Source organism: Salmo salar, chromosome 28 (genome assembly GCF_965601325.2).
Source record: "Salmo salar chromosome 28, fSalSal1, whole genome shotgun sequence".
Taxonomy (NCBI): Eukaryota; Metazoa; Chordata; class Actinopteri; order Salmoniformes; family Salmonidae; genus Salmo; species Salmo salar.
This window is the reverse complement of record NC_138318.1, coordinates 24,407,501-24,423,546: the sequence shown is the minus strand read 5'-3', so window position 1 is coordinate 24,423,546 and position 16,046 is coordinate 24,407,501. Positions and strand designations below refer to the sequence as shown.

General features: G+C 45.7%; 1 protein-coding gene across 1 annotated transcript in view; it reads right to left on the bottom strand.

Annotated features, from left to right (window-relative positions):
- LOC106589721 (protein kinase C epsilon type) overlaps window positions 1-16,046 on the bottom strand; it is a 159,466-nt gene that overhangs the window by 60,713 nt on the left and 82,707 nt on the right. Inside the window, exons 3-7 of the mRNA XM_082970524.1 lie at window positions 13,115-13,283; window positions 9,007-9,041; window positions 8,747-8,841; window positions 8,525-8,654; window positions 4,465-4,607 (exon numbers count right to left, since the gene is read on the bottom strand). Coding sequence (XP_082826650.1) covers window positions 4,465-4,607; window positions 8,525-8,654; window positions 8,747-8,841; window positions 9,007-9,041; window positions 13,115-13,283 — 572 coding nt within the window. The remainder of the gene's footprint in view (window positions 1-4,464; window positions 4,608-8,524; window positions 8,655-8,746; window positions 8,842-9,006; window positions 9,042-13,114; window positions 13,284-16,046) is intronic.

Genomic DNA, 16,046 nt, shown 5'->3' with positions numbered 1-16,046 from the left:
GTTTTTCTGGATTTTTTTGTTGTTATCCTGTCTCTCACTGTTCAAATAAACCTACCATTAAAATTATAGACTGATAATTTCTTTGTCAGTGGGCAAACTTACAAAATCAGCAGGGGATCAAATACTTTTTTCCCTCACTGTAGATGTTGGACTTAATGCACTTTAGCACTTGCACTTCAACATGTAGCATAATTCTGTCATTTTTATGAAATTGCACTTATCCAGCCTACTTTCTTGTAAATATCCTTTGCTATCGGTTTTAAAATATGTGATTTTGTTTGTATGTATTGCAGAGGCGTGGACTCGAGTCACATGACTTGGACTTGACTTGATAGAAAATAAAACAACTTGAGACGACTTCGACTTGGAGCCTCACGACTCGGGACTCGATTTAGACTTGAGACTGATGACTTGAAATTATTTGGCCAGATTTTGTAACGTTTTGTCACTGATTTTGTGGCACAGAGTCTACGTGGATTAGGCTACTCTCAACGCTGCCAAAGACAGTATCTCACTTGCAAAAAAAACTCAGATTGGCTAGTGAAACTCACACTCTGCCCTCTGATTGAATCAGCAAACTGTCAATCAACACAGGTCGGGTGACCTACAGTAGTGCTGTGAGAAGGTTTTGGGGGATTGCGAGTGTGAAACTGAATGGGAAAAAATACATTAAAATGTCATTCATATTTTAATAGGCAAGATATAGCCTACCATTTATATTTTATATTTATACCTTTGTTTATTTGATCTGGTTACTAACACAGGCCTAAGGCATTGCACCAAATTCTTGAAATCTGTGTTTCAGAACCCAAAAATTATGCTTCTTGACTGTTGACCAATGACCAGTCATCAGCATTGGCGTGCAAAGGCGGGCGCACACGTCCAGATTATTGACCAGAAAACACTGGTTTAATTTTCTCCTGTTTTACCTGGCAAAAACACAGTAGTTTACCCACATTAATATTATCCATATAAAGTACCGTTTAGCAACCCGCTATGGATGCATCTTTTCCACAATAGGCTAACTGGTGATTTCATTGACCATTTTCATATTTCAGATAGGCCTAGTTTGGGTGTGTTATAATTATATAACTCAGTGGTGGTACTGCATATGTCTAAAGATAGCTGTAACATCGTACTACCTGCAATACTCATGGGATGAAGATGTAACATTCTGGCGAATTAACTAGGATATTTGTGAGGAAGAAAAAAAGGCTACAGACAAATCATGCTTCCATCTGATACAGCAACACCCCAGCAATAGGATCCTGCAACCTGGCTGCATACAGGTAGGGTAGGCCATATGATCCTGCAACCTGGCTGCATACAGGTAGGGTAGGCCATATGATCCTGCAACCTGGCTGCATACAGGTAGGGTAGACATATGATCCTGCAAAAAAGCTGCAAACAGGTGGGGTAGGCCATATGATCCTGCAACCTGGCTGCATACAGGTAGGGTAGGCCATATGATCCTGCAACCTGGCTGCATACAGGTAGGGTAGACATATGATCCTGCAACAAAGCTGCAAACAGGTGGGGTAGGCCATATGATCCTGCAACCTGGCTGCATACAGGTAGGGTAGGCCATATGATCCTGCAACCTGGCTGCATACAGGTAGTATAGCCATATGATCCTGCAACCTGGCTGCATACAGGTAGGGTGGGCCATATGATCCTGCAACCTGGCTGCATACAGGTAGGGTAGGCCATATAATCCTGTAACCCCCGCTGCATACAGGTAGGGTTGCCGTATGATCCTGTAACCCCCGCTGCATACAGGTAGGGTGTGCCGTATGATCCTGTAACCCCCGCTGCATACAGGTAGGGAGTGCCGTATGATCCTGTAACCCCCGCTGCATACAGGTAGGGTGGTCCATATGATCCTGTAACCCCCGCTGCATACAGGTAGGGTGGGCCGTATGATCCTGTAACCCCCGCTGCATACAGGTAGGGTGGTCCATATGATCCTGTAACCCCCGCTGCATACAGGTAGGGTGGGCCGTATGATCCTGTAACCCCCGCTGCATACAGGTAGGGTGGGCCATATGATCCTGTAACCCCCGCTGCATACAGGTAGGGTTGCCGTATGATCCTGTAACCCCCGCTGCATACAGGTAGGGTATGCCGTATGATCCTGTAACCCCCGCTGCATACAGGTAGGGTAGGCCATATGATCCTGTAACCCCCGCTGCATACAGGTAGGGTGGGCCATATGCTCCTGTAACCCCCGCTGCATACAGGTAGGGTGGGCCATATGCTCCTGTAACCCCCGCTGCATACAGGTAGGGTGGGCCATATGATCCTGTAACCCCCGCTGCATACAGGTAGGGTGGGCCATATGATCCTGTAACCCCCGCTGCATACAGGTAGGGTGGTCCATATGATCCTGTAACCCCCGCTGCATACAGGTAGGGTAGTCCATATGATCCTGTAACCCCCGCTGCATACAGGTAGGGTGGTCCATATGATCCTGTAACCCCCGCTGCATACAGGTAGGGTGGTCCATATGATCCTGTAACCCCCGCTGCATACAGGTAGGGTGGTCCATATGATCCTGTAACCCCCGCTGCATACAGGTAGGGTAGTCCATATGATCCTGTAACCCCCGCTGCATACAGGTAGGGTAGTCCATATGATCCTGTAACCCCCGCTGCATACAGGTAGGGTAGGCCATATGATCCTGTAACCTCCAGATCTCAGAACTGTTTTGTAGTGTATTATTTTTTCAAAACCTGTTAAGGTCCTCATCTTAAAGGTACCTAAAGTACAGAGCATCAAAATCCTGAGACATTTGTAAATTCTTTTTTTAAGGGGGTGCAATAGCAGATACAGTTCAGCCATAAGGCTCTATCACTTCTGAATTAGACATGTTCAGTTTTTAAGACTGTAGCTATTTGAATACTGAAACGATAGAATAACACTATTTTACCAAGATAGAGTCAGAATACATCATCAAATACATTCAGAAATGCATTATGATCTTTAGATAAATTACTGTCATCACCGAACAACAATGTGAAATCATTTACTTTTTGTTGTTGTTGCTTGCCTGCCATTTTTGCTGGCTAGACTGGCCTAGACCATACTTAGAGGGAGATGGCAAAGATGTGTTCTGATTGGTCTGTCTATATTTGTTCAGGCTTGTGATTGGATTGCAGATAGACCCTTATAGCACCAATTTCAAATGGATTTACGCAGATTGAACTTTCTAGTTGTAATTTTTTTTTCACATAAAATTGACTTTAAAAATAATATAACTTTACAAACATATGAAGAACCATCTAAAGATCTATTATATGTGACTAAGTCATTTCTGACATGTCAGATAGAACCTTATAGTCCCAAGGTCTCCATTTGTAGTTGATTTCTAGTTGAACAAGTCATTGCATGCATCTATTTATTTTCTTCTACTTGACTTGACACTTGACTTGGAAAAACTGGTGACTGGACTCCATTTGACTTGCTCTTACAATGCACAACTTGGAATTGACTCAAGACTCGCCCGTTTGACTTGGTACTCGACTTGAGACTTGGACCTTATGACTTGAGACTTGCTTGTGACTCAAATAATATTGACATGGTCCCACCTCTGATGTATTGTGACTGCTATAAAATGAATTGCCTCATTGAGGACATAAAAATGTTCTGAATCTGAATTCTCATCAATTATTGCCCTGATCACCCCCTGCCCATTCCCCCTGCCCCTCGCCCCTACCCATACCCCTGCCCCTCACCCCTACCCATACCCCTGCTCCTCACCCCTACCCATACCCCTGCCCCTCACTCCTACCCATACCCCTGCTCCTCACCCCTACCCATACCCCTGCCCCTCACCCCTACCCATACCCCTGCTCCTCGCCCATACCCCCTACCCCTCGCCCCTACCCATACCCCTCGCCCTACCCATACCCCTGCCCCTCACCCCTACCCCTGCCCCTCACCCCTACCCATACCCCTGCTCCTCACCCCTACCCATACCCCTGCCCCTCGCCCCTACCCATACCCCTGCCCCTCACCCCTACCCATACCCCTGCCCCTCACCCCTACCCATACCCCTGCTCCTCACCCCTACCCATACCCCTACCCCTCGCCCCTACCCATACCCCTGCTCCTTGTCCATACCCCTACCCCTCGCCCCTACCCATACCCCTGCCCCTCGCCCCTACCCATACCCCTGCCCCTCACCCCTACCCATACCCCTGCCCCTCACCCCTACCCATACCCCTGCTCCTCACCCCTACCCATACCCCTACCCCTCGCCCCTACCCATACCCCTGCTCCTTGTCCATACCCCTACCCCTCGCCCCTACCCATACCCCTGCTCCTTGTCCATACCCCTACCCTTCGCCCCTGCCCCAAACCCCTGCTCCTTGCCCATACCCCTTTCTCTCACCCCTGCCCCATGCCCCTGGCAGTGCCCCCTGACACTGGAAGTGTCCCCTTGCTCATGGCGGTTTCTCTGACCTTTTTCCTCCTCTGGGCACTGCTGGAGATCTTGTCTGGTGTGACCCCCAGGTCAGACAGAACCTTGGCAATTCCCCTCGCGTCCACCCCACAGTTAGGGGCCACGTTACTTTCACAGCGTCTGTGTACATTCACCTTGCAGACTGAGAGAGAGACCATGGTTACACCACATGTACATTCACCTTGCAGACTGAGAGAGACCATGGTTACACCACATGTACATTCACCTTGCAGACTGAGAGAGACCATGGTTACACCACATGTACATTCACCTTGCAGACTGAGGGAGAGACCATGGTTACACCACATGTACATTCACCTTGCAGACTGAGAGAGACCATGGTTACACCACATGTACATTCACCTTGCAGACTGAGGGAGAGACCATGGTTACACCACATGTACATTCACCTTGCAGACTGAGAGAGACCATGGTTACACCACATGTACATTCACCTTGCAGACTGAGAGAGACCATGGTTACACCACATGTACATTCACCTTGCAAACAGAGAGAATCCATGCTATTGGACTGCATCACAATCTTCTTGGCAAGTACCAAATGTTGTGAGAATGTACTACGTACAGTATGTTAGATTAGATTTCTTTATTGTCTGATTTTCACAGATATTTACTTTACGTACAAGAAAATGCACTGTGAAATGTGAATGACATGGCAAAGACCAGACATAACATCAAACATACACATTCATGAAAAAACAAAACAAGAATGACAGCTTAAACTCTTATCCCTCCTTTCCACATTACATAGCTGTCCCTCCTATATTCAATATTTTTTTATTATCATTTGTTGTTGCTGGGGGCAGTAGATCAGCTTTCATATTGCAGATAGATTGTAGCTTCCATCAATGTAATCGTCTGCATCATTTCTAATCCCCCATATATTTTTTTAAGTATACATACATATATATATATATATATATACTGCTCAAAAAAATAAAGGGAACACTTAAACAACACAATGTAACTCCAAGTCAATAAATTTCACATGCTGTTGTGCAAATGGAATAGACAACAGGTGGAAATTATAGGCAATTAGCAAGACACCCCCAATAAAGGAGTGGTTGTGCAGGTGGTGACCACAGACCACTTCTCAGTTCCTATGCTTCCTGGCTGATGTTTTGGTCACTTTGAATGCTGGCGGTGCTTTCACTCTAGTTGTAGCATGAGATGGAGTCTAAAACCCACACAAGTGGCTCAGGTAGTGCAGCTCATCCAGGATGGCACATCAATGCGAGCTGTGGCAAGAAGGTTTGCTGTGTCTGTCAGCGTAGTGTCCAGAGCATGGAGGCGCTACCAGGAGACAGGCCAGTACATCAGGAGACGTGGAGGAGGCCGTAGGAGGGAAACAACCCAGCAGCAGGACCGCTACCTCCGCCTTTGTGCAAGGAGGAGCAGGAGGAGCACTGCCAGAGCCCTGCAAAATGACCTCCAGCAGGCCACAAATGTGCATGTGTCTGCTCAAACGGTCAGAAACAGACTCCATGAGGGTGGTATGAGGGCCCGACGTCCACAGGTGGGGGTTGTGCTTACAGCCCAACACCGTGCAGGATGTTTGGCATTTGCCAGAGAACACCAAGATTGGCAAATTCGCCACTGGCGCCCTGTGCTCTTCACAGATGAAAGCAGGTTCACACTGAGCACGTGACAGACGTGACAGAGTCTGGAGACGCCGTGGAGAACGTTCTGCTGTCTGCAACATCCTCCAGCATGACCGGTTTGGCAGTGGGTCAGTCATGGTGTGGGGTGGCATTTCTTTGGGGGGCCGCACAGCCCTCCATGTGCTCGCCAGAGGTAGCCTGACTGCCATTAGGTACCGAGATGAGATCCTCAGACCCCTTGTGAGACCATATGCTGGTGCGGTTGGCCCTGGGTTCCTCCTAATGCAAGACAATGCTAGACCTCATGTGGCTGGAGTATGCCAGCAGTTCCTGCAAGAGGAAGGCATTGATGCTATGGACTGGCCCGCCCGTTCCCCAGACCTGAATCCAATTGAGCACATCTGGGACATCATGTCTCGCTCCATCCACCAACGCCACGTTGCACCACAGACTGTCCAGGAGTAGGCGGATGCTTTAGTCCAGGTCTGGGAAGAGATCCCTCAGGAGACCATCCGCCACCTCATCAGGAGCATGCCCAGGCGTTGTAGGGAGGTCATACAGGCACGTGGAGGCCACACACACTACTGAGCCTCATTTTGACTTGTTTTAAGGACATTACATCAAAGTTGGATCAGCCTGTAGTGTGGTTTTCCACTTTAATTTTGAGTGTGACTCCAAATCCAGACCTCCATGGGTTGATAAATTGGATTTCCATTGATTATTTTTGTGTGATTTTGTTGTCAGCACATTCAACTATGTAAAGAAAAAAGTATTTAATAAGATTATTTCATTCATTCAGATCTAGGATGTGTTATTTTAGTGTTCCCTTTATTTTTTTGAGCAGTGTATATAAAAAAAATAGAAATGAGATGACCATGAGATGTTTCTACAACTTGATTGGAGTCCACCTGTGGTAAATTCAGTTGATTGGACATGATTTGGAAAGGCATACACCTGTCTATATAAATATAAGGTCCCACAGTTTACAGTGCATGTCAGACCAAAACCAAGCCCTCATGGAATGGATTGTCCGTAGAGCTCCAAGACAAGGATTGTGTCGAGGTACAGATCTGGGGAAGGGTACCAAAACATTTCTACAGCATTGAAGGTCCCCAAGAACACAGTGGCCTCCATCATTCTTAAATGGAAGAAGTTTGGAACCACCAAGACTCTTCCTAGAGCTGGCCGCCCGGCCAAACTGAGCAATCATGGGAGAAGGGCATTGGTCAGGGAGGTGACCAAGAACCCGATGGTCACTCTGAAAGAGCTCTAGAGTTCCTCTGTGGAGATGGGAGAAGCTTCCAGAAGGACAACCATCTCTGCAGCACTCCACCAATCAGGCCTTTATGGTAGAGTGGCAAGACGGAAGCCACTCCTCAGTAAAAGGTACATGACAGCCCGCTTGGAGTTTGTCATTAGGCACCTAAAGGACTCTCAGACCATGAGAAACAAGATTCTCAGCGCTGATGAAACCAAGATTGAAGTCCTTGGCCTGAATGGAAAGCGTCACATCTGGAGGAAACCTAGCACCAACTCTATGGTGAAGCATGGTGGTGGCAGCATCATGCAGTGGGGATAGTTTTCTGCGGCAGGGACTGGGAAACTAGTCAGGATCGAGTGAAAGATGAACGGAGCAAAGTACAGAGAGATCCTTGATGAAAACCTGCTCCAGAGCACTCAGGACCTCAGACTTGGGCGAAAGTTCACCTTCCAACAGGACAACGACCCTAAGCACACAGCCAAGACAACGCAGAAGAGGCTTCGGAACAAGTCTCTGAATGTCCTTGAGTGGCCCAGCCAGAGCCCGTACTGGAACCCAAACAAACTTGATCTCAAACCCGATCTCTGGAGACCTGAAAATAGCTGTGCAGCGATGCTCACCATCCAACCTGACAGCTTGAGAGGATCTGCAGAGAAGAATGGGAGAAACTCCCCAAATACAGGTGTGGCAAGCTTGTAGTGTCATACCCAAGAAGACTCGAGGCTGTAATCGCTGCCAAAGGTGCTTCAACAAAGTACAGAGTATTGGGTCTGAATACTTATGTAAATGTGATATTTCCGTTTTTTTATTTTTAATACATTTGCAAAAAAATGTAAAACCTATTTTACCTTTGTCATTATGTGGTATTGTGTGTAGATTAATGAGGGGAAAAAATGAATTCATTATAGAGTAAGGCTGTAACATAACACAATGTGGGAAAAGTCAAGGGGTCTGAATACTTTCCGAACGCACCGTATATATAAATATACATGCATATACACATGCATATTCTATACTTAATCTTACACACCCCCTTAATGTCCAAGTTCCCTGAGCGTTGTACATAATGTTATTGCACACCACTATAGTTTCAATGTCCATGATTAGTAGTGAGTTGTAGTGCATTTGTTTATATATGTCAGTGTGTGCCTGTGTGTGTGCTTGTGTGCTGGCATACCTTTGCATTGCAGCCCTTGTCTGAGCAGGCCCCACAGTAGTGAACCACAGTGGTCACAGAAGGTTAGGACTTTGAAGTTGTGAATACCAAACTTATGAGGCATATTAACGCTGAACCGCTGGGATCCAACCTGCAGGGGGCGACAAAGAGCACTGACGATAACACAGTCACACCGCTTGATTGATTCACCTCATAATAACGAATATGTGGAGAGATGCCTACCTCCTCTGGTGTAGTGTCCTCTTTGTCTTTCTTCATCCCAGCACACTTTGTGATGATGAGCTCGTGGCAGCGCTTATGGACTACACACGTACACACTAGGAGACACCAGACAACTCAGTCATTCACTTTCATTTCAACACGTTAGCTGACTTATCCCTAAAGGCCCTATTACATATAGAGTGATAGGAATACATGTTAGTGTGCAGATATATGTCACACAGAGAAACTGTCAGTAAGGAGAGAGAAAGTAGATATATTACCTTGACACTGGTAGCCCTGTTTCCCGATCACACCCCTGTTGAGATAGATACATAGTCTCACTGACATTTCACTCAATGCAACATACAGTCAGATTCAAAATGGAACATTATTATGTTACATCAGTGGAATTGTAAGGTATTGCTTAGAATGAAGTGAAAATATTTTCTGACCCAATTTAACACGTTTCAAACTCCTTGCTATATTTGAAGACCCTCACAGTTTTGTCACATTCACATACATTTCATGTTTCTGATTGAAGGCACAATCTGTAATTTCAACAGCCTGACTGTGCTTCAAGTATACTGTAATTAAAGGTATTTTTTCCTTTTCCTGTTGAAAAACAATATCCCACGTATAAATACAGTAATGTGGACACACTTGAAGGTAAAAAAAAATGTTTTGAGCAGAATTTAGTTTTTTAGACACTAGTGCAAACTTCATGTAGTCGGCCATTAAGGGAGTTGGTCAATGGTGCCCTCTGATGTCATCGGCCTCCCCCTTGCTTGGGGGAACAATGGAGAAACAATAGAGTACCACAGTATGAGTCATAATACCCATTAAACCTAGGGGTCAAACAAGGAAATGGTTCCAATCGTTTGTCCACCATTCATTTTTCCCATAAGGGATTTTAGGAACCCTTAAAATAAGGGCTGTGTTTCATGTAGGCTTACCCTGGCGTGACGTTTTGATAACCGTGTACATTTCTCGAGGACAAGACTACTTTAATCAATATATTCACCTGTATTAACACCCCCAAAATGAAATGGTAATTAGCTGCTAATGTGGCTATCATAAAGAACTACAAATGCCATGATGATCTGGACGAGACTGCCGAATCGAGGCAAAGGTAAGTATCTCTGGATTAACTATCTAAAGCTAGCTACATTTAGTGTTAAATAAATTGGCTACATTTCTTTAACCTGTTGAGGGTAGGGGGCAGTATTTGCACGGCCGGATAAAAAACGTACCCGATTTAATCTGGTTATTACTACTGCCCAGAAACTAGAATATGCATATAATTATTGGATTTGGATAGAAAACACCCTAAAGTTTCTAAAACTGTTTGAATGGTGTCTGTGAGTATAACAGAACTCATATGGCAGGCAAAAACCTGAGAAGATTCTGTACAGGAAGTGCCCTCTCTGACCATTCCTTGGGCTTCTTGACTCTTTTTGTTGAAAACTTAGGATCTTTGCTGTAACGTGACACTTCCTACGGCTCCCATAGGCTCTCAGAACCCGGGAAAAAGCTGAATGATGTCGAGGCAGCCCCTGGCTGAAAAACAGCGCCTTTGGTAAGTGGTCTATCAGAGGACAATGAGACTGAGGCGCGTGCACGAGGCGACCCCATGTCTTTATTTTCTCTCTCTTTGTACTAAAACACGGTTTCCCGGTCGGAATATTATCGCTTTTTTAAGAGAAAAATGGCATAAAAATTGATTTTAAACAGCGGTTGACATGCTTCGAAGTACGGTAATGGAATATTTAGAATTTTTTTGTCACGAAACGCGTCGGGCGCGTCACCCTTCTTTACCCTTTCGGATAGTGTCTTGAACACACGAACAAAACGCCGCTATTTGGATATAACTATGGATTATTTTGAACCAAACCAACATTTGTTATTGAAGTAGAAGTCCTGGGAGTGCATTCTGACGAAGAACAGCAAAGGTAATACAATTTTTCTTATAGTAAATCTGACTTTGGTGAGGGCTAAACTTGGTGGGTGTCTAAATAGCTAGCCCTGTGATGCCGGGCTATCTACTCAGAATATTGCAAAATGTGCTTTCACCGAAAAGCTATTTTAAAATCGGACATAGCGAGTGCATAGAGGAGTTCTGTATCTATAATTCTTAAAATAATTGTTATGTTTTTTGTGAACGTTTATCGTGAGTAATTTAGTAAATTCACCGGAAGTTTGCGGGGGGTATGCTAGTTCTGAACGTCACATGCTAATGTAAAAAGCTGTTTTTTGATATAAATATGAACTTGATTGAACAAAACATGCATGTATTGTATAACATAATGTCCTAGGATTGTCATCTGATGAAGATCATCAAAGGTTAGTGCTGCATTTAGCTGTGGTTTGGGTTTATGTGACATTATATGCTAGCTTGAAAAATGGGTGTCTGATTATTTCTGGCTGGGTACTCTGCTGACATAATCTAATGTTTTGCTTTCGTTGTAAAGCCTTTTTGAAATCGGACAGTGTGGTTAGATTAACGAGAGTCTTGTCTTTAAAATGGTGTAAAATAGTCATATGTTTGAGAAATTGAAGTAATAGCATTTCTAAGGTATTTGAATAACGCGCCACGGGATTCCACTGGCTGTTACGTAGGTGGGACGAAATCGTCCCACTGGCCCTAGAGAGGTTAAATTGACAATTCTGTAAACTGTCTTGCGCACATTTTAAATTGACACAATACCTGTTAGCAAAGGTGTCAGCTAGAGATTACGTGCAGGAGATTACAGGGATTTGTAGTATTGCATGATGTCTACTTTGATGCTAATTAGCGTTTTCGAATCTGAGAGTAAATAGAGCCGAATATATTGATAAAAGTCACCTTGTCCGAGAGAGATTTACATGGTTATCAAAACGTCATGCCAGGGTAAGACTACACAAAACACAGCCCTTATTTTAAGTGTTTCTAAAATTCCTCATGGATAAAATGAATGGTGGAAAAACGATTGGAACCATTTCCATGTTTGACCACTAGATTTTATGGCTATTATGACACCTCCACTGTGGGGCTCTATAGAGAACAAAAGAGGAAAGGCCCACCCCCCCACTAGCGCCATGTCATGAGGATAAGTAAATCAGGTGATAAATGCAGACTGGAGTGCGACTTTAATTGAAATTGAACAGACTGTGCCTCTCAGTCTAATTTAATAAGTTCATCAGGTACAGTGCTAGGTGCTACATGTCAGGTTCCTGAGCCATAGCAGTGTGTTCTGCCACCTTTAGCAGAGCTGTCACTGTGGCAATGTGGCCATATGTTATGGCTGAGTCGGGGTGTGAGAGGGGGAGGAGGGGGTGGAGGGAAGATGAAGAGGCTGGGCCTGAAATAGCCACAGCTGTGTGCTAACACTCTTTATCACCTCTGTCAGGGAGACAAGTCACACCATTATCCCCCGTTACACTTATGGCCAATTCCCACCTGAGACTTACCACAGTGTTTTACCAAAAAGGCTCAGACTTTTTTGTTTCCACCTCTATGGACCATCTCCATTGTCTGGTCAATGGCCTCAGCTGACCTGCTCTGACTTGGGGCCAAGGCCCTGGAAACTGACATTAGCTGGCATTTACAGAAAAATGGCTAACTGTGAACATGGGTTAACAACTTCCACGGTAAACACCTTCTCACAAAGCAACTGTCTTGATGATGCAGAGGTTGTTGATTCTGCTCTTCACAAGTCTTTTGTGTCACACTCCTGATGGAAACACAGTTCCCCAAAAATAACACTAGAGCTTACATGAACATAAACACTGACAAAACACTGGTGTGGGGTAAGTCTCAGGTGGAAATGGGAGCGTCTGAAAATGCGACAGTATCCTGCAGTCAGTTAGGGACCTTTTGACAGCGACACTCTGTATTTCAAAGTTCATCAGAGAACTGGAGGCACTTGTCAGTGAGAGAAAGACTATTGTGCACTACCATCAAGACTCATGTTGTATCAATGAGATACTGTTTAAAGTAACATCAACCTGTAGGCAGGCACTGTTCCCAGTTCAGATCAGACTCTTCTCACAGCTTTAAGACACTCGGACTCCATGTGCTCTACAGTGATCTGTTAGGTCATAAGCCCTGGGAAGCAGGAATTGTCAGCTTGTACTACAGATGCGTGCTTGGTGCATGTAGCTTGGTGCCATCGGGGAGCAGAGAACCAGCTGGACTATCCAGGATAAAGCTTCCACTGTCACACTGTAATGGCTAGCCTAGGGGCTTTTCCCACTGTCTCCATGGCAACACTGACAGACAAGAGCGCCGACCGTCCATGACCACGCATATAAAATCTCTATAAGCTGACGCAGGTAGGTGTGTGTGTGTGTGTCTCTCACCATATAAAGTATCTACAGGCTAACATAGGTAGGTGTGTGTGTGTCTCTCACCATATAAAATCTCTGCAGTGGGAGCAGTAGGTAGGCTGTCGTAGGTATGTGGCCATGAACTTGTGTCCATTGACCTGATGGACCCTCCTTCGTACGGCACCCTGCCTCTTCCTTGGCCGCATGCGCTCCCGAAACACACGCTCCTCTGCATTCTCACTGGAGCCTGGAGCTGGAGAAACACATTATTAGCAAAACCAAGGAATCATAAGATTGTAACATGGGAAACACATGACTTCCTCTTTAATGTATCAACTGGTACACAACAGAATGCCACAAGAAGGAGGCTGATGAATTATTTCACATTGGTGAAGAGTCTGCCAGTAGTATGCTTCTCCACAGTGCTACTCCAACCCCCATACAGCTGGGAGGGAATGGAACAGTCTAGTGCTACTCCAACCCCCATACAGCTGGGAGGGAATGGAATAGTCTAGTGCTACTCCAAACACCCTAGCTGGGAGGGAATGTAACAGTCTAGTGCTACTCCAACCCCCATACAGCTGGGAGGGAATGGAACAGTCTAGTGCTACTCCAACCCCCATACAGCTGGGAGGGAATGGAACAGTCTAGTGCTACTCCAACCCCCATACAGCTGGGACGGAATGAAACAGTCTAGTGCTACTCCAACCCCCATACAGCTGGGACGGAATGAAACAGTCTAGTGCTACTCCAACCCCCATACAGCTGGGAGGGAATGGAACAGTCTAGTGCTACTCCAACCCCCATACAGCTGGGAGGGAATGAAACAGTCTAGTGCTACTCCAACCCCCATACAGCTGGGAGGGAATGGAACAGTCTAGTGCTACTCCAACCCCCATACAGCTGGGAGGGAATGGAACAGTCTAGTGCTACTCCAACCCCCATACAGCTGGGAGGGAATGGAACAGTCTAGTGCTACTCCAACCCCCATACAGCTGGGAGGGAATGAAACAGTCTAGTGCTACACCAAACACCCTAGCTGGGAGGGAATGGAACAGTCTAGTGCTACTCCAAACACCCTAGCTGGGAGGGAATGGAACAGTCTAGTGCTACTCCAAACACCCTAAAGCTGGGAGGGAATGAAACAGTCTAGTGCTACACCAAACACCCTAGCTGGGAGGGAATGGAACAGTCTAGTGCTACACCAAACACCCTAGCTGGGAGGGAATGGAACAGTCTAGTGCTACACCAAACACCCTAGCTGGGAGGGAATGGAACAGTCTAGTGCTACACCAAACACCCTAGCTGGGAGGGAATGGAACAGTCTAGTGCTACTCCAAACACCCTAAAGCTGGGAGGGAATGTCCAGTGCTGCAGGGGTGTCATTTAAGCAACAAGGCCCGGGGGGGTGCGGTATTTGGCCAATATATGACCAAACTGTTGCCACAAAGTTGGAAGCACAAAATCATCTACAATGTCATCGTATGCTGTAGAGTTAAGATTTCCCTTCAATGAAACTAATTTGCCTAGCCATTATTCCTCCTCCACCAAACTTTACAGTTGGCACTATGCATTGGTGCAGGTAGCGTTCTCCTGGCATCCGTCAAACTAAGATTCATCCGTCGAACTGCCAGATGGTGAAGCGTGATTCATCACTCCAGTGAGCTTTACACCACTCCAGCCGACGCTTGGCATTGTGCATGGTGATCTTAGGCTTGTGTTCGGCTGCTCGGCCATGGAAACCCAATTCATGAAGCTCCCGACAAAAAGTTTTTGTGACGTTGCTTCCAGAGGCAGTTTTGCAACAATTTTGACATGCTACGTGCTTCAGCAGTCAGCGGTCCCGTTCTGTGAGCTTGTGTGGCCGAAAAATTATTTGTGGCTGAGCAGTTGTTGCTCATGGACGTTTTCACTTCACAATAACAGCACTTACAGTTGACCGGGGCAGCTCGAGCAGGGCAGACATTTTACGAACAGACTTGATGGTAAGGTGGCACTATGACGGTGCCACGTTGAAAGTCACTGAGCTCTTCAGTAAGGCCATTCTACTGCCAATGTTTGTCTATGGAGTTTGCATGGCTGTGTGCATCGATTTTATACACCTGTCATCAACGGTGTGGCTGAAATAGCCGAATCCACTAATTTGAAGGGGTGTCCACATACTTTTGTACATATAGTGCCTTTGGAAAGTATTCAGACCCTTTGACTTTTTCCACATTTTGTTACGTTACAGCCTTATTCTAAAATGTATATATTTCTCAGCAATCTACACACTATACCGCATAATGATGAAGGAAAAACTGTTTTTTAGACATTTTTGCAAATGTATTAAATATAACAGAAATACCTTATTTACATAGTATTCAGACTCTTTGCTATGAGACTCGAAATTGAGCTCAGGTGCATCCTGTTTCCATTGATCATCCTTGAGATGTTTCTACAACTTGATTGGAGACCACCTGTTGTAAATTCAATTGATTGGACATGATTTGGAAAGGCACACACCTGTCTATATAAGGTACCACAGTTGACAGTGCATGTCAGAGCAAAAACCAAGCCATGAGGTCGAAGGAATTGTCCGTAGAGCTCAGAGACAGGATTGCGTCGAGGCACAGATCTGGGGAAGGGTACCAAAACATTTCTGCAGCATTGAAGGTCCCCAAGAACACACTGGCCTCCATCATTCTTAAATGGAAGAAGTTTGGAACCACCAAGACTCTTCCTACAGCTGGCCGCACGACCAAACTGAGCAATCGGGAGTAAGGGCCTTGGTCAGGGAGGTGACCAAGAACCCGATGTTCACTCTGACAGAGCACTAGAGTTCCTCTGTGGAGATGGGAGAAGCTTCCAGAAGGACAATCATCTCTGCAGCACTCCATTAATCAGGCCTTTATGGTAGAGTGGCCAGACAGAAGCCACTCCATAATAAAAGGCACATGACAGCCCACTTGGAGTTTGCCAAAAGGCACCTAAAGACTCTCAGATCATGAGAAACAAGATTCTCTGGTCTGATGAA